This window comes from Chelon labrosus (assembly GCF_963514085.1).
Source record: "Chelon labrosus genome assembly, chromosome: 22".
Taxonomy (NCBI): Eukaryota; Metazoa; Chordata; class Actinopteri; order Mugiliformes; family Mugilidae; genus Chelon; species Chelon labrosus.
The window spans coordinates 2,765,045-2,785,970 of record NC_140355.1 but is presented as its reverse complement, the minus strand read 5'-3'; the positions used below and the strand labels follow the sequence as shown (position 1 = coordinate 2,785,970).

At 40.2% G+C, this 20,926-nt stretch overlaps 1 protein-coding gene across 1 annotated transcript in view; it reads right to left on the bottom strand.

Annotated features, from left to right (window-relative positions):
- Positions 1-20,926, bottom strand: part of atp8b1 (ATPase phospholipid transporting 8B1) — a 35,170-nt gene that overhangs the window by 8,272 nt on the left and 5,972 nt on the right. Inside the window, exons 2-23 of the mRNA XM_084572729.1 lie at positions 12,885-13,066; positions 12,510-12,607; positions 11,044-11,157; positions 9,495-9,593; positions 9,280-9,341; positions 9,122-9,194; positions 8,797-8,867; positions 8,035-8,117; positions 7,291-7,449; positions 7,005-7,093; positions 6,532-6,722; positions 5,260-5,344; positions 4,587-4,710; positions 3,307-3,350; positions 2,967-3,123; positions 2,568-2,756; positions 2,031-2,143; positions 1,779-1,943; positions 1,379-1,490; positions 1,116-1,191; positions 560-689; positions 273-401 (exon numbers count right to left, since the gene is read on the bottom strand). Coding sequence (XP_084428855.1) covers positions 273-401; positions 560-689; positions 1,116-1,191; positions 1,379-1,490; positions 1,779-1,943; positions 2,031-2,143; positions 2,568-2,756; positions 2,967-3,123; positions 3,307-3,350; positions 4,587-4,710; positions 5,260-5,344; positions 6,532-6,722; positions 7,005-7,093; positions 7,291-7,449; positions 8,035-8,117; positions 8,797-8,867; positions 9,122-9,194; positions 9,280-9,341; positions 9,495-9,593; positions 11,044-11,157; positions 12,510-12,607; positions 12,885-13,047 — 2,526 coding nt within the window. The 5' untranslated portion in view covers positions 13,048-13,066. The remainder of the gene's footprint in view (positions 1-272; positions 402-559; positions 690-1,115; positions 1,192-1,378; positions 1,491-1,778; positions 1,944-2,030; positions 2,144-2,567; positions 2,757-2,966; positions 3,124-3,306; positions 3,351-4,586; positions 4,711-5,259; positions 5,345-6,531; positions 6,723-7,004; positions 7,094-7,290; positions 7,450-8,034; positions 8,118-8,796; positions 8,868-9,121; positions 9,195-9,279; positions 9,342-9,494; positions 9,594-11,043; positions 11,158-12,509; positions 12,608-12,884; positions 13,067-20,926) is intronic.

Below are 20,926 nucleotides of genomic sequence, written 5' to 3'. Positions count from 1 at the left end.
TTTTAGGGGGTTTTCGGTTTTTTGAGATGTGGTCTTAAACTTTTGATCAGCTGATGAACAGCCTATTTCAGTTTAATGGTTGTTTGCAATAAATTGCTTACTCAAATTTTTTTTTCTTGTCTCACTCCCATTTCTTCTTTTTTGCATTTTGAAGCACTACTTAGAACCTTCTTAAGATCCAACAGTGCAAAATGTAAATTCTTGCAATTTTTAAACTGGTCTTAAAATTTTGATCAGGAGTGTATATTTCTCTTCTCATCTATTTTTGATACCTGTCTCATCTCTTTCTCCCAGTCATTCATTGGTTGTCCGTCCTGAGGGTTGCTGGGAGGTGGTCGCTTTCCCAGACGACGAAGATGCAGACGACGACGCTTCTTCTTCTTTTCATAGAGAATCTCATTCTGGGAAAAGAAAGCAGCACAGAAACACTAAAACAAGCAGACAGAGTGATCTTGGGAAATTTTAAACATTTCTTTTTTAGTTTAAGAATATAGCTGCATTTGTGATATACTATAAATACTGAAAAATATAGGTTATCCTGATATTAAACAAATCTCACCAGCCATCCACCAGTGATGATGAGAGCATTTTTTCCTGTCTCAGGGAAGAAAGGCTCTGCAGCTTTCTTTTTGCTTCGGAAAGTTTGAGGTTCACTTCTCCTGTTGGTCTGACGAATCCTCAGCTTCTCGCTACAGACCGAAACAACAGAAGAACAATATGATTCTCTTAAATCCCTGATTGTTATTTAAAACCAAGATGTGAGATAAGATAAGAGAGACACAGAGCAAGGTAAGATTTAACAACTCATTTTATTGTGTAAAAAAACAAATCAGATTACCAACAACAGACTCCATACACACTTCTGCTGCCAACAATATGTCCAACAATATTCCTTCAATAGTCTTGCACTTGTTTCCAAAAGTTCTGAACTTCGGGCATTTCTTTTGCAGTTACATTACATTTCAAGTATTCAAGTATTTTCCATGACTAATGTGTTACATAGCATAGTAACGTCCCATGTTAAAGATTTTCTTCATGTCTGAAATGAACCTGTGTGCTACAAGCAGTGTAAGTACCTCTTCCAGAAGTCAGAAGTGACATTTTAGTGAACTTACTTGACATCTTCTCCATAGTGGATCTGCATGTCATCTGTCAGAAGCTGACAGGAATAGCCAATGTTCTCTGCCGTCTCTGGGGATGAATTAAAAAGGACATGACATGAGCTCTTATGGCGAGTTAATTCTGCGTAAAACCTGCAGGTTCATTCACAAATCCAAAGCTAACCAGTGGTTAACAGCGAGTAACAATATGGATTCCTGTTGCCTCTCATGTACATTATTCCAGATCCACTCTTTTCTGTAGTCTAAAGTGATGCTACCTTTCTTATCTCCAGTCAGGACCCAGATCTTGATTTCGGCTTTTGCCAGTTTGGCGATCGTCTCCGGTACTCCATCCTGTAGCTTATCCTCAATAGCTGTTGCACCAATCAACTAAATGAGGACATTGATGGTTAGATGTGACAAACGATTATTATCATTTTAAAAGATAGAAAGTAGAAATACCCAGATGTTTGGGTAAGGAAGAATTAATGGCATAAAAAAATACACTTCTTCTCCTGTGAAGAAATGCAATAAGCTTAAATATTTTTCCAGTCAATCCATAATTCCATAGTTCACTGAAGCACCTCCATCTGTAGGTGGTTTATTTATTTATTTATTTAAATAAAAGTTTATCTTCAATTTATTAACCAAACTAAAGTAGTGTCATTTTCTACCCACCATCAGGTTGCTCTCAATCTGTTCGTACACTTGGTCAAGGGCAGCTTCTCGGTCCACCATGGTCAACTGGGCCTCTTTGTGTTTCCTGGACCAGGCTTCAAATTCATTTGCACTGATGTCTTTGTAACACAAACACAGCGTTCGGAGGGTCTCGTTGGCGAAGCTCTGCAAGACAGAAATCAGACAGTGTTTCCTTCCCCGACAAAACGTGAGTTCTACGCAACAAATTAATAGAAAGACATTTGAACTCACATCCAGAGCAGTCTGGGTAGTGTCCTTGTGTTTAGAGTTGGGGGCGAGTCGTTCGTAGATGACAGTGTCTGCTCCTTTGCAGTACAGACGGATACGACCATCAGGAAACTTCACTGAAAGACACGAGACACAGGGGACTCAGATGGTCAGAGGAAGCACAAGTCACATGGACGTCTCAAAGCTTTGCTGTAAGGTCAAAGTAAAGTCCAAGTGCTGCGTTTCAAGTGTTAAACAAGTTCAAATTCATCCATCTGATTGGCTGTTTTCATCTGTAACACTATTGTCAGTATTTTTTTTCATAACATTCTTCTAATTTGTAGCTAAAATTTCAACTAAAAAGGCACGGACAATCTGCGCCAGGTTTGGATGTATGTACGGGTCATGTGATGGAGTCCACACATCTTTTATGTATGGGCCCAATGGCTAGGTGCTTTGTTTCCACCTTTACAAATATATCCTGAGCTTTCATGTGAATTCTCTGCAGCTTTACTTTGATTGGGAGTAACTGCGCAACTACAGAAGTGTGTTCGTGCTTACAAATGATAGACATCCGTTTGCGGTCAGAGTTGAAGTCGAGCAGCGCCAGCATTTCATAGGTCATCTCCTGCTCCATTTCCCAGATGGTGATGGTGTCCTGCGTACGAGAAAGAAACACATAGCCGAAGTTCCTGGCTGCCGTCACGAGGGCGCCCTCGTCTGGAGATGCAGCCTGGTACACCAGATCATCTGAGAGAAAACCGTACATGTCAGTATCAGTGTTTTATTTTCCACAGAAATGCATCCATAGTTCATCTTTTCATTCAACAAGCTGTCTGACTTGATGCTTGCTTAGGGACAAGCTGTCTTTAGCTAAATACAAGTGTAGCCACTTGTCCGTCCCAGTTCAGCTCAACTCAGGCATATTCACCTTTGCCCAAATTATTATTTTAGGATTACCATCTTTGTGCTCCACCATGACAGTGTGGCAGAGAGACAGCAGTTTGAAGAACTCCGTGGCCTCTTTATCCTTCTTGGAACGGACGTGGGCAACCAGGTAATGATCCATGAACTGGAACTTTTTGTCAGCACGCCGGTTCCAGCTCCAGTCCACCGGCTGAAGGAAAACGGAAAATGTTTTTTGACTCAATTCATCCTTGTTAGCACATTAAGCTATAACTTGGAATAGGGTTCACTTTTTAGAAATAAATACAATATGACTGTTTCATATTTTATCCTTAAATATAAAAAAATCTAATGATGACAGTCAGTAAAGTCAATATTTAGATTAATATTTTACCCGTCCTCGGTCCAGAGACACTCCCTCAGCAGTGGTTGGGTTACCTGTGGGGAGGAGAGCAACAATGTGGAATGACAAACATGCAGATCTATAATACAGGGTGTAACAATTCATGACCGTAAAAACAAATAAAGAAAAGCATACACACGGGCAGTGACTGATTCATTTTACCATTTCCTTTTCTTATCTACACCATTTTATTGTCCTTGTATAATGATTTCATCTCTTGAACCTTTGCTTTTATTTGTTTTCTTTTCCTTTGTAGATTCACAAGCAGGTGTGTTTGTGATGCAGATTCACAAACACACCTGTTTATTCTCATCGTCATTCTCTCTGTAAGAGTATCCCAGATGGATCACTACTAGCTCATCCTCATGATAACACACCGAAGTCAGTGGGGACAGGCAGGAACAACACAAACCCTTTAGTTCCTGTAAGCTGAATGCGAAACCATCCCGTATATCCTGTTGGAGCATTGACGCGTTTGGTAAATGAGACAGTTGTCATTGCTATAACAGGGCAGCAGGTGTCACTCATACGCTTTCTGAGCCTCTCTTTTTTTCCTTGGTTCACCAATTTAAATGTACAGACTTTAAGATTGTAGAATACAATCTAATCCACGTGTGTTATGACGTTTGAATAAATTGTATTCTATTCTGTCAACACCTCTAAGGCACATTTAATAACTCGAGCTAAAATGAACATGGATTTAATAATAGATCAACAAGCCAACATTTAGAGATTGAACAATTCCACGGATGAAACAGCTGACTGATCAATTAGTCAGCTGACTGATCAATTAGTCAGCTGACTGATTGATCAGAAAGAGTAATAGATACAAATATTTTAATAGCAGATTAGTGGTTGTGCAGACTACTAGAAATTGTGCTTTAGGTTGGCTTTTTTCCACAATTTATTTTATTTTAAAAATTTCACAGACTTGATCAGGTTGATCAGCTAATTGAGAAATCATCAGCTAGTTACGCACAAATAAAAAAAAACTGTTATTTAATTAATATAAGTCAGTTCTTGGTAAACTACACCCAACAGCAGCAGTACACATTTACACTGTTAGAAATGAGAGGGCTCCTTTTTGAAGAAACCTTAAAATCCTTGCTTTTTACGACTTCAAGACATATCTACCTCTGCTGTCCCTGCAGTAGCTTTTAATTCCATCCTCTCAAAGGTTTACTCAATACCTACAAATGAAACTCCAACACTACTAGACCTCTGTGTTCTGTTGTTATTCTGTTTGGATAAGAAATAAAGCGCATCGGTACCGTAGCTGCGTCCGCCGATGGTGCACTTCTTGAACTGCATGATGTTCTGTGTCAGAGTGCCCGTCTTGTCGGAGAAGATGTATTCGATCTGGCCGAGTTGCTCATTCAGGGTGGTGGTACGAGCCTGTGCAGGGTCAGTGAAGGAATTTATATACACCAGATGCACAGGTAGGTAGTACCATGAATTTTCATGATAATAATTACGGTATTAATGTCTTATATACAGAACTTACTAGCATAAAGTATAAAGTACTTCATATAAAGTACACACTTTTTGGTATTTTTAAAAAAAAAATAAGTTTTACTCTGAAAGTTGACAATTTATTTCAAGTCAACACACAAAAGTTTCAAGAAAGTAGAACATGATATAAAGAAAATGATCCACAACAGTGTTGACCATGTATATGTGTCAGTGTATTTACTAAATAAATTCACTGCTCACAAATGTTTGCTGATGTTTTTCTTCCCTGGGAAACTGTCATAAAGTCTCATTAAAAGGACACAGAATCACAAGTTCTTCTCTAGAATTAGGTGTGGCGGACTCACATTTTTGAAAATATTTTTGTCTATTATTCATTCATTATAATAAACCTTAACCCTACGATGGTGAGAAGATTTAAACTATTTGGATAGAACAGAATGGGATGCATCCACTGAGAAGAAAGGAACGTACCTTAGCTGGTGTGTCTTTCTCGGCACAATACATCTGCAGATCCCAGTTGATGAACTTACTCTGGCCCAGGCGAATCACCTCCACACTGCAGATAAAAAAGACCGCTTTTATATGGAAAACTGCTCTCAGAAGAAGAGGTGCCCTTTGACTAAAGGATCCGGTAATAGCTGTCTTGTAACATCAGAAAAACAAATAACCACTTATGATAGTACTGAACCATTAGTGTGAATCTTAATGTACTCCTGATACATTTCAAGATTTAAATCAGCATTTCATTCGCATCTCGCAGAACACATTAAATTATCAGTGTCATAATAAACACCTGCTCTCAGAAGAGTAGATATATTCCAATAGGGGGATAACCCTTTCTTTCCATTGTACAACTACATGTCAAACAGGTTTTGCAATGCAAAACCAAGCATCTCAGGCTCCACACTGTCTCTACCAGCCATCATTTATCAATTTATTTCTTTGAATATGGTCCGTCATATGGCTGCACCATGGATGGATACTGGAACAACACGACTTGTAAAAGACCCCATTCCTACGATGGAGCAAGTCAGGCCCTTGCTGTATTCATTCAGTATTCTTATTAGAGCACAGTTGGATGTTCTATGAGTCCGTGGTGGCCAGTGCGCACCTGTATGCCGTTGCATACTGGGGCAGCAGGCTGAGAATGACTCAGCAAACTGATCTGCAAGGCCAGTGATGTTGTAGGGGCGGAGCTGGATTCTTTTCCATTCTGAACACAGTGTCAGAGAGGACGATGTTGGCAAGAGTGAAGACCATCCTGGACAACTCCTCCCACCCACTCCACAACACACTGGCCAGTCTAAGGAGTACCTTCAGTAACAGACTCATCCTACCCAAATGCACCACAGAACACCACAAGAGGTCATTTCTTACTTTTTTATTACTTTTTATTCTATTTGTATTTGACTCTGTCACCTTGCAACTGTCACTTTATTAGAGCAACAGCAACAAAACAGTTTCGGTGAAGGATTAATAAAGTATTCTAATTCTAATTCTGGTACTTGTGGCCAAGACACACTTCATTTGAACATCTGATGTTTTTTGTTCATTAAAAAAAACAAAAAACTATTAAGCTGCTATCAACTGGTAAAGTTCATAACACAAGGGTTGACATACATTTACCCAAAGAATTAAAAGTAGAACATGAATGGTGTCCAGCCGTGGAGAATAGTCCCTTTGTCTTTATATAGCACCAATCCTTTGTATATAACCTACATATCTTTGTATGGATTTACTGACCTGACATATAGTGAAATGGGCACCATGGTGTTGAGGACGATGATGTAGCCCCAGAAGCTGAGGAAGCCTCTGTAGGCGGCAGTCTGGTCTTTGTTGTCAAACAGATACCAGGCCTTAGAGCCAATATCCGTGTACCAGTAGCTGTGACCAATAGCCAGACCTGCCGCAATCAGGATCAGCACCACAAAGATCTACAATGAGGGGGTGAAGAAACACAGTTACACACTTAGCACCTATTAAAAAAACATACTCATATCATGTTATGCTAATTGATGTGAATTTACAGTCTTAGAGGAAAGGCACTGTGAAGGAGATCAGAAAGAAAAGCCTTTTTCTTGTGAAAATGCTGGCTCGAACCAATTAACTAAAAGCAGAACAAGTCAGAATCATGCCTCTACCAAGCAAGCAAGTGAGGATGGGGCAATATGTTAAAGAAACACATGAAACAAACAACAACAAAAAAAGTGACCTACTGCGTAAACCATGTAGTTCATCAGCTCATCGATTTTAGTCCTCTTGAACCTCGTCTTGCCACCATTCCTCATGATTTTGGTGTCGGCTCCTATGGCATCAGTCATTAATGATCATTCAATAATAAAAGTCAACATTATTCCTTGTCGTGATCAAATTTAATTTGATGCAACTGGGACATTTGATGCTTATATCGAATGGACAACTAATAAATACTGGACAAAATCACTGAAATTGTAAATCTGTTTCTCTTTCTGAGGTGATATTCTGCAGTGATATCTTGCACACCTGCAAAAATGACCACCCCGTGGCAGACTTCAGTGTTTCTGATCTTGCAGCCTCGGAGTAGCATGTTGTCCAGTTCCAAAGGGTAGCGCTCCCTGTTCCACAGCATCGTCCCAGTGAACTTATCCAGACGGTTGTTTGGCTCCTCACACTCAATCAGGGCTATGAAAAAGACCAGAGAACACAGAAAGGGCTTTAAACTCACGTATACATGTTTGGGACAAGTTAATATGTTCTGGACTTGGATCCTTTAACAAAATCAGCCCTCTGACCTCTATTAATCCTAGTCCCTTTAATTCAGCTTTTTTTAGTTTGCTTATTCTTAACAGTATAGGTGCACATCAGGCAGAATTATGACACAGCATGATATATGATTACTGTTGTTGCTGGGGCCTTCCTGAAATGTTAAACGGAATCAGGAAGTTCACAAGCAGAAATATATTCTTGAAAATCCCTTGCATAAAACACACATTGCATAATGCAAACAACCTCAATTGTTATCTGTTACTATTGCCGTTATCGGTGTAACAGCCACTGTGGTATTATTAGTTTACTGGCCCCTGTTTCATGTGGATAAGGACGTGACAAATAGCCCTGTTACAAGAAGTAGTTATGATTATGGCTTCTCTTAGTTTAGAATTACTCGAAATACATACTAGAAATGTGCAATTATACCCATTTTATTTTATTATTATTATCAATTTTAAATTTAAATGAACCAGGCTTGTGGTTGTGGGTCATGTTTACCGTCAAACTCAGCCAGCTGGCGTTCCTCCTGCAGTTGTTCATCAGTCACCCGAAGCCCCAATCTAAACTTCAGGTTGGTCTCACTGGAACAAGAGAACAAAATGCACAAAAGAATGAAAAGTGACTCCGGAGGGTCACAGTTAACAGGAAACCAGAGCTAGGTTCCAGTTCAGAAAATTAAGATGGAAACTTTTGAGAATATTTTGGAAAACTTGGAATAAATAAGATAAATAAAGTTTACAACTGAAAGTAATTATTTCTTTCTTTCTCAATGTTAGCTGCATGCCACACATGTCTGAAAACACAGACAAAGCCCTAGAAAGATGACACTGATGTCCATGTTTCACTTTAGTGGCCAGTTGCTGTGAAATGGTTCCATTGGAGGCACCTGTACACATGTTTGTTTGATTTAAAGGTGTTACCCACTTTAATCATCGCAGAAAATATAGTAACATGAGTCACACAACTCTGGGCTGGCAGAGGCTGTTTAACTCTGGGCAAAAGCGCTGCACAAATATACCGTTCTCTTATCAGTGAGTACTTTGTTGACTGAATACTTGAGGAAAAAAGAAGACTGGTTAAACAAAAACCTCAGAAAGCAAGGAAAGCTTCAGATGTCTAACAGAAGGTTTGAACATAACATTCAATTTAGATAGAACAGTTCAAAACTAAGAATTTATCAGCCTGAGTTGTGATAAGGATGATTTTTTTCACCCCTTTGTGTGTATAGAAAGAAACATGGCAACAGGTGAGTGGTCTTACCCGTCGAGTTCAGCAGTTTCTACATAACATAGACTGTTTGGGTTGGAGCTGGACAACAGCAGGATGTCAGCCTGAAGAGGATAAAAATTATACTTTTTAATAATGTGACAATCATCAAGCATTAGATTTAACATCAGATCTGACCAACATTATTATCTGGTTTAGGTGTTCCTGACCTGCTTTAAGCTCACAGTTGTTTTACTGTCTTAACCTCTGTCCTTACATTCTCACTAACATAGCACAAAATGGCATCAAATCAGTCGATCGCTAAATGATAGAATTCTATATCATTTTTATATTGCATTAGAGAAGTAACTTATCTTACTGGAATAAAATCGTTTTTCTTGAGACGAACCACATCTCCAACCCGTATGTCCATCCATTTTGACTGTTGAAACCTGAGAGACAGAAAATCCGTCAGTGTCATGTAAAATAAAGTGCTAGCGTGAGATTTCTTTCTAGTAATAAATAACATTTTCTGACCCGCCATTGAGCAAGACATCACACTTCCTGTTGTTGATCTCTTTGTCCATCCTGTGACGTGCCTGAAGAAATAATAAGTAAACCCATCACAAAAAAGATAATCTGAGCTCAAAATCAGCTTCGTCCCAGGCTTCTTTCTAAGTTTTCAACCACATCGCATAATAGATAAAACCTACAAAACAGGATGTAGTAGTGTGTGAGTAAATGTGTCTTACCAGATCGTCCACTAAGTCTTTGATGGCAGTGACTCCCAGCACTACAACCAGAGGAATCAGCGTGGTGTACCAGGGCAGAGTGGAAATGTCTGGGATAATCTAACAAACAAACAAACAAACAAACAAACAAACAAACAAACAAACAAACATTTTATGGCACTCAATGTACTGTTTGCAAGATATATATAAAACGAGGCCTCATAAGTGTGCCCTGAATCATCATTCCTTTTACAAGATGTGATTAAACTGTTGCAAAAAGACAAATTCTCCTGAACGTTGACAATGTGGTAACCATATTGTCACAAAAAAATGTCAACCGGGAAAACTGCCAGTTCAAATATGATTGGAGTATATTTAAAAATCCTGCACTTGATCCAGATTAAATATATACCTTTATCCAAACTCCCGTTAAATTAATTATGTGTCAGTTTGCACAGGAAATTATTTGTTTGAATAATCGGCCCACAGCAGCACAGGCACAGCCCTGGTCAAAGTTCCCAACAATCCTCTTACAGACTCAGACAACAGCCTCATCTCTATGCACTACTTGTCCTGAAAGATCTTGATGCTGCAGCTGAAACCACTAATAATATTTTATTGCAGAGAACAGAACATGTCATTGGGACTTGCACTAGATTAGTTTGCATTTTATTTGCCGGACAGCTTCTATTTTGTTCATGGCAGCATTAATTCTTCCTCAAGCCATTCAGGCCTCATTAAAAAGAGTTGCTCACGGAGTTCCAAGGTCTTCTGGGTTAGGACAGATTATATTCACATTATACGTGCTTCCCTTAGTGGGCATCATCAGGAAATGCAACATAAATGTCCACTGCTATGCAGATGACACCCAACAATATTTCTCTGAGGCCAAATGAGACAAATCATTGAATCAAGCTTGATGCATGTCTTAAAGACATCAATGCCAGGATTTCTTGTCATTGTCTACTTCTAAATTCTGACAAAACCTTTGCTCTGGAACACATTTTGCAACTATACACTATACTGCAGATGAATGACGAGCATCTTCATTGACATGCACAACAGTGTCAAAGTAGGATCATTCAACCCAAAGTGATAAAAACAAAGGCCATGCTCTATGATAGACCTTTAATATTTCTTGATATCTGGATCTTCCCATAATTCTCTAAAAAGCCTCCAGCTGATCCAACATACAGCAGTGAGTATTGACAGGAACCATCCCGTGGACAGACACCTCTTTGACACATTTACATCTCGCTGTTGCATATCATTGACATGCTTTCTGCAGGAATTCTGTGAAGTTGTATGTTGTCAGTGCTCATTCTTTCCCCCCTCTACTCCTCTCACCCTGCAAAGTCTGGTTCTGATGGTTTCTTCCTGCTAAAAAGGTGTTTTTCCTTTCAACTGTCACCAAGTGTTGTTTAAGGAGGAACTGTTGGGTTTCACTCTATAACACTGCGTGTTCTTGCTCATACAATAACGTGTAAACGTGTCTTTGACTTTGCACCATATAAATAATACTGAACTGAATTGTAAATAATAAGACATGTAACATATTTTGTAGACGTACCTGTAAGATGAGCAGAGCCAGGAAGTAGAGATTGGCTGCTCTCTTCAACTGCTCATACAAGTTCAGTGGGATGAAGGTGAGGGCATTGTACTTGTATGTCTTAATGGCATTTCCCTGCAGAGAAGAACAACATAGCAAACTCAATGATTGACTTTATATCTTTTAGTATTCTTCTGTTCTATTTAGCTACAGGAAACACGGAAAGGAATACTCGCCCACAATTTGATGTGTGAAGATAATTTCAGTAGTACATTTAAAGCAGACCCCACTATCTTTTAAGAGCTGAAAAACATTTTTATAGACTGGATATCTACCAAAGAGCTGCAGTGGAATTTTGGTAATTTTGGTCATTTGGTCATTCCTAGCATCTCCAATTTTCTCCAATTGTTTGAAATTACGAGTCACTCACGTTAATTTCAGTTGCTGTACAAGGTTCTAAAAGTAAAAAAAGGGTAGAATAATACACTTAAGGAGTCACCACTATCAAACATGTATTGAGCAGTCAGTTATCATTGCACCAGTGGTGAGCAGGTGCTGCGTTTCAGCGAACGATAACCATCTAAACTCTGCTCATTGCAGGCTGTTTCCACTGAGCAGGACATTCATCCCGACCTCAGTGTCTCTGAGAAAGAAACTTTGCTGCTCTAGGACAGCTGAGAGTTTGATTTCACAAAATAACCTGAACTGGTCGTGGCTATTTAAAGAGCTTCCATAACAAATTGGAAGAGCCATTTCTTAGTCTGTCTTTGTGAACTGTGTAATAGTCATGTTTAAGTAAATTAAGTCTAGGGCATAGACAAGATTCAGGTTTGGTTATACATTTACAGATGGATGCACTTTAGATAAAGGGCTATCCAGATTAAATGACGTCCCATTTAGCTGTCGGTAGCCTGGTTAACTGTGCAGGCAGTGGCCCGGTTCATGCGACATCATTAACAAGATCTATGTATCTGAACTCTGTCCATTAACAACTTGGATTCATCTGAGCAGTATCTGAATATCTATTCACCAGTTGACTGTTCAATATCACACTCTAATGTTGTTTCTAACATCCACTGGATCTCACTGTGTCTAGTGTGTCTGTTGATGAGATAAAGGTAGGCTTCACTTGGGCGATCAAGTTTCAGCCCTCACAAAGACTGATGACACAAAGCATGAGACAAACCCTATTGAAAGAACTAAACCTACTGGTCATCTGGAGTGAGTGCTTCAAATGGTCCCTAACAAATGAGTTTGGTCAAAAAACTAAAATGTACTTCATGTATTACCATCAAAGCACAAATAACTGTTAAGAGTATGGCACAAACAGGAGGACAAGTGTATTTCGCATGTCTAATCCTACTGCTTCAGTGCTTCCCTCTACTTAATGAAAGTTCGGTTTATACCAGGACCAAGAACAAGGAAGGACAAATGCACTACCAGGTGAGTACATCGTATTGTATGTTTATGTAAACTGCTCAACTCACAGAGTATCTGCTCTTCTTGACGCACAGGAAGACTTTTTTCTGAAACTCTGGGAGTTCGTGATAGGGCCGGTCGTTGGCTTTCACCTTCCACCCGATATCTGAAACACAAAATATGAAGAAAAAACAGCATTCCTTAAAATAAATGAAATATGTCACTACAAAATGAAAAATAAAAAAAAGCTCTGCAGTTTTTGGGAACATATATGGGAACCTACATTCTGTCTGTTGTGAGGGATTAATGCAAGCAGTTCCTCTGTTATACCAAGCTAAAGAACTCTGACAAAACAATCCACACAGCTAACTGAGGAAGATGGCTAACAAAAAGGGATTACCCAAAACAACAAAGAAATTATTTGTGTATCTTAAGTGACTTACCACTGGGTTTTGTTTCCACTTGGGCTGGCATGGTTCCTGGACGCTCATCCATTTCCCCATCAGAGCTCCCTTCCAATTCGTCATCCGTTTCATCGTCGCTGTACGGCATGACCTCATCGTCGGGTTCCAGGGAACCCTGGGAGTCTACACGCCGCCGACTCATCTTTGCACCTCAGTTGACCCTAAGAGTAGAGTGTCAGTTGATTACTAGATGGACAGTAAATAATAAGTACAGAGCATTAACGTTGATACAATCAGGCAACCGTTCTGCCATTGCCTGATTGTATCTGTAAAGTTTTGCAACGTTTCAAATCAATCCAACAATTGAACCGACTTCATGCGTGTGTGTTTGAGTCACATCATGCAAGATTTGAACTTTGAACTCAAGTAGTCTTTTTAGACATGCTAATGACACAGCTATATGGATGCAGCCATCATGCCTAGTGCCTACTGTACAAGCCTGTGGGGGCAGTGCTATGATCTGGGGTTGCTGCAGTTGCTCAGGTCTAGGTTCAGCAACATTATGGGCCCAAAGAATGAGGTCAGCTGACTACCTGAATATACCGAATGACCAGGTTATTCCATCAATGGATCTTTTCTTCCCTGATGGCGCGGGCATATTCCAAGATGACGATTCATGGGGCTCAAATTGTGAAAGAGTGGTTCATGGAGCATGAGACATCATTTTCACTCATGGATTGGCCACCACAGAGTCCAGACCTTAACCCCATTGAGAATCTTTGGGATGTGCTGGAGAAGGCTTTGTGCAGTGGCTCTCCCATCATCAATACAAGATATTGGTGAAAAATTAATGCAACACTGGATGGAAATAAATCTGGTGACATTGCAGAAGCTTACTGAAACAATACCACAGCGAATATATGCTGTAATCAAAGCTGAAGGTGGTCAAATGAAATATTAGAGTGTGTGACTTTTTTTTGGTGGCGATTTATTTATTTTTTTTGGTCAGGCAGTGTATGAAAAGGTTCTCTTTTCCCCAGTTGGCATTTACGAAACATAATTAATTGTATTTCACTTTAACTACAGCCCTGGACATGACTGCAAGAAGGGCCTCATGATTTGTCGTGCCCTACACAACTTGTACAGTGAGCATATAGGGACACTCCCCCCTGCATTGTACAACCTATTTCATTTAGCCTGAAGTCAGACCAACTTCCCTCCCCACAATTTTTTTGTGGCAGTACGTTGGTCTGGAACCAATCCATTAGGAAATTATTGCTCCAGCAAAGATCTGCCAGGCCAATCAAAATGTTTGGGTGGGCTTTATGCAGCGATGGACAGAAGAGTAACAGGGAAGTGGTCACACACGTCATTGGAGCACCGTTGGTCAGATGGGTACTTTGAATTAGAACAGTAAAATTCAAATTCAACCCATGTACAATCCAAATACCCAGATGTGCATTTGTTCTGTGAAGGATGCATCGGGAGGCAGCTTGTGTCAACTACAGTCAGGTATCCCAGAATGCATTTCGTGGGAGTCATCAAATACACTGTTGGCCATCTGTCCAACAGTCTGCATTTCAGAATCAAACTTGTCAAGTCTGAACTACCAAGTCCGCAAGTCTTAAGAACGCAAACTTGGTATTAATGAATGCCGTTTGTTTATAACAGAATAGCTCCGATTGGCTGTAGGACTATCCAGTAGCTATCCCAGGCTAAGGTCATTAACGACAGTACATATGATTCAGGACTAGCGACCAACTGTATGGCCATAAAGAACATATGAATCAACAAACTCACACCACGGTAATGAAAAATAGTAAACCTAAGTCGATGGGTATTAAAAATAAACCCAAAAACTATTTCATGTAGTTTGATGAACTGAATACTAGACATAGCTTATCAAATGAGGAAGAAAAAGGTAAAGAAATGCTGATGGAAAGACAGTCAGCTGATGGCAGTGATGGCAGCCACATCAAGTCAGACACATTTACAAAGGACACACCTGACTTTGTACCAAGTATGCCCTGCAAGATTCATCTGCCACATAGGAACACAAAGAACAGGAATGCAGGCGAATCAGGAAATACATATTTGAAACGGTCAAGTAATTAATCTCGTAAATACAACTGGTTGAATAGTTATACTCAAGCCTGCTTCAATAGTTCAAAAGGTATTTTAAAAAGTTCTAGAAGATATCCTCTTCATTAAAATGGAACATCCACTTTGATCTGTTGAATCGTTCCAGTTATCAATACAAAGTTGCAGTTCAGGTCTACTCTTTGACTTGACTGACAAAAGCTTACGATATAATACAAAGCATGTGTGGTGACGTTTGAGTGTGTGTTTACAGTGCCTTCCAATGTTCATACGTATGAGGACCATAACCACACCCTCTGGACTGTCAGCTCCTGCTTGGGACTGTGTGTTTGCATGAGCTTCATTCAGCCGATTTGCTGTCTGTCATTACTAGTAACTTGACACCATGTCAGTGTGAACAGGAAACCTGTGTCCTGCTTCAGATCGAAGAATGGAAAGAGACCGCGTTACAACGGACACTTGTAAAAGACATATATCCTTGTTATTCTTAAAGCCTGTTTGTTCAAAGACTTGATACTGAGTTGGTATGTCTTAAAAAGGAGGATGAGCCACAACTATTCATTCTCAGGATTGTTATGAATACATCATCATTCGTAACATAATGAGCCATAAGCACAGTTTTTGAAGTTTACCTGAAGGATAACTCTGGTTATCCTGGTTTTATTACAGATACTTAAAACAAATCCTACAGAAAGACAACAAATGCATCTCATTCCGCTGTTCCACCGAAATTTACACTTGCCTATTGTATAAAGCATCAGTGAGAGTGGTGCACTGGGTGACTTATTCCATAAAGACACACAGACTCAGTTTCACATATACCATCCTGCCGATAAGGGGAAAAAAAAAATAAAAAATCACTTTTCTTGAGCTAGAGGGAGAATTATTGGTAAATGCGCTAGGTTGAAGTAAACCAGATATCTTCCATAAAAATCAACCAGTAGCATAAAGAGTAAATGAACGTGCATTAACACCTCCAAACTGACGGTAACATTAACTCGTAAGACTGATCTCACTCTTGACAGACGACGTAATGACCTGGCTGTTTTGTGGGAAATCCCTGTCTGACATCCAACTAACTGTTCCTGGCTAGCAGGTGCCAAGTTTAGGTTGGCAGCACCCACCAACTTAATGTTTAATGGAGTGGAGATATCTATTAGCACCGTCGATAAGGTTCATTAGTCTGGTTCCCAAGAACACACACACACACCTAAAAAGCAGTGAACAGTGCCAGAAAGACACATGCACAAAAACAAAGAAGGTGTAGGTCTATTTGAGTTTTATCATTTAGTTGCTTTGGAATCTGCAACTTTATTTTCACAAAAAACACATAGAACAGAGCCTTTGTTAGCGTTGTTGTTTTCACCTGCACCTTTTCTGGTATGACAGGCCAAAATGTTTGCTGTGGGAATGAATGACAATGATAATGACAATGACGATGAATGTCAGCTACGCAAAGATGAATTCCAATCCACTTGTTTGACATGATAATCAAGTTCTGAAGCTGTTGTTCAGCCACTTAGAAAACATCATCTGTTAAAACACCAAAAACAGCACTCCACGCCTTTAAAAGCTTAGAACTGGTCAGGACTTTACACCTCTGTGTTAGCACACTTACAACTGATTTATCTACACAACCCGTGTTGCAAAATAGTTTAGCAGGAATGCTTGTATTTGATTGCCCGGTACCATGTTTTGCTGCATGACGTTGCAATTTGTTTTGACATTAATCCAGGTTTCTTTGCCGGAACCTCCACACTGAGACCTTTCAACACAGAGATGTGGTGGAGGTGTGTGCCCTGGATCCAGACTGGCACAGTGGTGGTCTGAACTGGCTCATTGTTTTCCCTCCATTTAGGAGCCCTAAAGGTAAAACACTCACTCACTTTGTGTGTCCGTGAGCATGGGACACACCCATGGCTTTGTACTCCATGTTTGTGTGTCGGCCTCAACAATATTTCACAACGTTAATATGCAGTCGCCGGAACATTTCCACCGCCAGTTTATTACCACATGCTTTTCATGCTGGATTTAACGGGTATTGAGAAATGCATGTTTAACACTCAAGGTACATGATCAATTTAGGTAATAACATAGTATGATTAAGATAGACTGCTCGCAAGAAGAATACATCCTTTCAGCAAACTCCCCAGAATTTCGTCTGTTCCTCAGAAACTAGAAATGAGGAATTAGAAGTCATGTCCAAGGAGAAAAGACCTGAGTCGTGTGACATTAAGGACAGTGGGAAGAGGATAGATTTGACCAATTTCCAGTCAAACACTTGTTCCTTTAAGCATGAGCAATATAAGCAGTGTGGGAAAGACAACAACAGAAGAAATGAGCCAGTGGTCTTTAACAATTACATGACGAGATGGTGAAGGATACTAACCAGATTGTGTGGGCCTCAGCATTCATTGCTTTAGGAGTTCACGTGTTGTTATCATTCACATAATGATGACGCATTCATTTCACAGCCCATGACTGACAGCACTACTGGCAAGATTTGGAGCTCTTAATCAGCATTACAGTTCTAGGAACTTGTCCCTAAATAAGCTAAACATGTGACCGGTTACAAAAGGTTACAGCAGTGGAACTGTCATAATTGCAGGTATAGTTTAAATTGGTGCAGGTTTTATCTTGCATGAATGGGGTTTCAGTGGCTCCAGTTTTTTCAGGGCTCTCTTGCTAAAAGCCCACTTTGTTCTGATTCTGAGGAAATCTCCAGAGCGGCACCGAGTGCTTAGGAATTATTCGTCCCGCTATTCAAAGGCGTGCTGTGCCTCGAGCAAATGGCCCTATAAAGACATCTGTGGGCTCGTTCAGACCTGGCATTAAGATCTGATCTGGGCTATCAGATCACAAGGGGCCAACGTAAAAGACAGGCGTGAAGACACCCAGGACAAATTCAGATCCCATTTGAGAGATCCGATCTCTGACCACATTTGGAGGTGGGCTGGGTCGCATGTGTCCGCATTCTTTAGGTAGTGTGAACGTTATGCATAATGAGTTGCACTCAAGACCGTCTATACTCAACAGGGGTGCTTCTGTGTCAGAGGAGTTTTGTCTCACAAACGAAGGTATTTACTATGAGTACATGAGTGTCTCCATCATTACATAATGTATCAGTATGAGGTCAAGTAGATTTATAAGGAGCTGCGTGTAGTTAAGTTATGAAGTTCCTCAATCTCCAGCATCTTTATTTACCTTTATTACTGGAGATTACAGTTTGTATGGAAGCTTCCAGGGTTGGAGTTATAATCTGAGTTTGGTGCAGGTTTAACTAACATCAAGGCGGAGATCAGTAAACAATAACTTCCCAAGTTGTGATGCACACACAAAACAGCTCTGTGTTCCATAGCAATGTTAGTGACCCATCACAGATGGCGACTATTAAAATATTCTACAGCGCCCCAGACGATGGCGGAGTATATTTGCATGCAGAACGCAAAACTGGGATCAGATCTGTAGAGCTCACCTCAGATGCATGTCACGTGCGTTCGGGTTGTCCAGATTGGATCTCAATGCAAGGTCTGATCAGGCCCTGTGATGAGCTGATGTCAGCTTGGCACAAAACCAACTTTGTAAATCTTGTGTTAGGATCAAGCTTCAACAAGTCTAAATTATAATCTGAGTTTGGTGTAGGTCTAACTAACGTCAAGATGAAGATCAATAAATAATAACGTTAGTGCTTGAAGCCAAAGTCATGGCGCACACACATAAAACAGCTCTGGTCTCGGTTCTGGAGCAGTGGTAGAGATCCATTAGAGACATCTGCTGTTAAAATATTCTAGAGTTAAACATACTGTACTGTAATAGTTCATCAATGCAGCACCGAGGTAGACTTTCAATTTAAAGAAACTTACAGAAACTACAGTTTAAGTGAACTCTGTGGGGTCACACAAGTCTGAGCATGCAAACTCAGCCAGGATGGCAGGAGGAGAAGAACAAAGAGACTGAGGACCCAGAGGAATGAAAAGAATGAAAAAAAGGAGAGTACTTAATATCTTTCAGGAAGTACACTTCCTACCAATCTGTTGCAGTTTAAAAAAACAGGGTAAAAGATAAAACATATTCATGGGATTTTTATTTTTATTTTCATACGTATTGATTATGACAGGACAGATTTTCTACAGAACGCTCAGTTTTCTCAGAATGCAAGACGGACTGAAAGGAATAATCCAGATACGCGTCTCTACATGTTGCTATAACCTTGAATTCCAGATACAGTATTTGCCAAACTGTCCAACATGTCACACCAAAGTAAATCATAGCCTCAAATCAAGCCCTGCATCACGCCAGCTTTGGTCCAGATATTCTTTCAGATATTGACCATGTCTTTTGTCCCCTTGTTAGAATTCTCGCTACCGCATGACAAGTCTGGCGCGATCGTGCAATGAGATTAGTGTGAGGGAGATCCTAAACATGACAGAAGTTACAACTTTACAGTACTGACAAGCCTGGAAGCTGCAGTATCTGAGCATTTTGGATGTAAAAAAAAGTGATACCACAGAGAAGAGCTGGACAAGCGCAAAGCCCCATGCAAGATGTGTCGAGTAAAATATCGTGGAAATACCACAAACCTTGATTCAAGCCGTACTAGACTGTGAGCTAAACACCCTACACAAACTCATTAAACATGTATAACACACGTCTACATTACCCAACTACAAAGGCAGTAAGCTTTGACAGGGAACTTACTAACAAACACTGACCCCTGAATAAAAGGACTTGGCAGTAAGTTGGACAACCTTCATGAGAGGACTCCAACTGGGGACTAACTCAAAGCATGCACTGCCACGTTTGCTGTGCAACAGACTAGTGACACAAGCGGTAACTTCTGACTCGGGAACAACAAGGCCAAAAGTTTCCTCAGACAATTGATTCTGCCTTGCATAACTAAGGCCACCAGGTTCTGTTGGCCACGATGAGAAGGACACCTGGTCACTACCTGGTTGCATAATCAGCCAGGTTTCTTTCAGTTGTAACATAATTCCCGTGACTTGCTTGTGGTGACTGCCTGATATGCTGTGAGCGATTATGGATACAAATCTAAAAGAGGGAATGTAGACCATGACTCTGATCAGTAAGCGTCAATCATCAGGTGTCATATCCAACTCTTTCTGGAGCAGCTCTGTTAGCTAGAAGACCAGCAAAGCTACACGGATTTCAAGGTTCTGGTTTTGGAGAAAGCTTCATCCTGCTACTAGCAGGAATAAACATACTCTTTATCAGTGCTTTCATTTAATAAAGCACTGATTTCATTCCAGATCTGTATTTTTTTTACCAGCCATTCATGAAGGCCCTCAGCTGACTTACTGTCTGAAACAATGGATTTCAGTTGCTCCTGTCAATTCAAGGCGCCCTTCTCTAAAAGCCAACTTTTTTCTGATTCTGAGGAATTCTGTAGGGCAGCACCAATCGCATGGGAATTGTTCCTCCTGTGCTTCGAAGACGTGCTGTGCCTTGAGTAGGTGACCATACTAAGGCGTCTCTGATGAGCCGATGTCAGCTCGGCACAAAAGCAACATTGGAAAGCTAGTGTTGGGCCGCATCTTTTGGCGCACATAGTTTGCCTTTACCCCATTATCTGAAACTTTGGCCAAGTTTAATATGAGCATAAAACACAAAAATAATTCATATTTCCCTTCTTTGATCCGATCAGCGCAGCACCTATAGGATCCCCTCCCCTTCTACCCGGGGGGTGTAGGGCAGAGAATGTGAATTTGAGTCATGCAGGAAGAAAAAACAAACACAGTGCTTTGATGCTGGTATGCAAAGATTCAGGTTTGCAAGTGTTATTCAGACAGCAACAACTACATGTGCAGAGTTTTGATAAGGAAGAAATAGTTTTCCATGCAAACCAGGTAATGAGAGGCAAATGTGAAAAAAAGGGGGGGAAAAAAATCAATGCTGTTTTGTTTCTAGATCTGAGTTGCAAAATAAGAAACACTTCCTGGTCCAAGAAGTGTTTGACCTGCCAT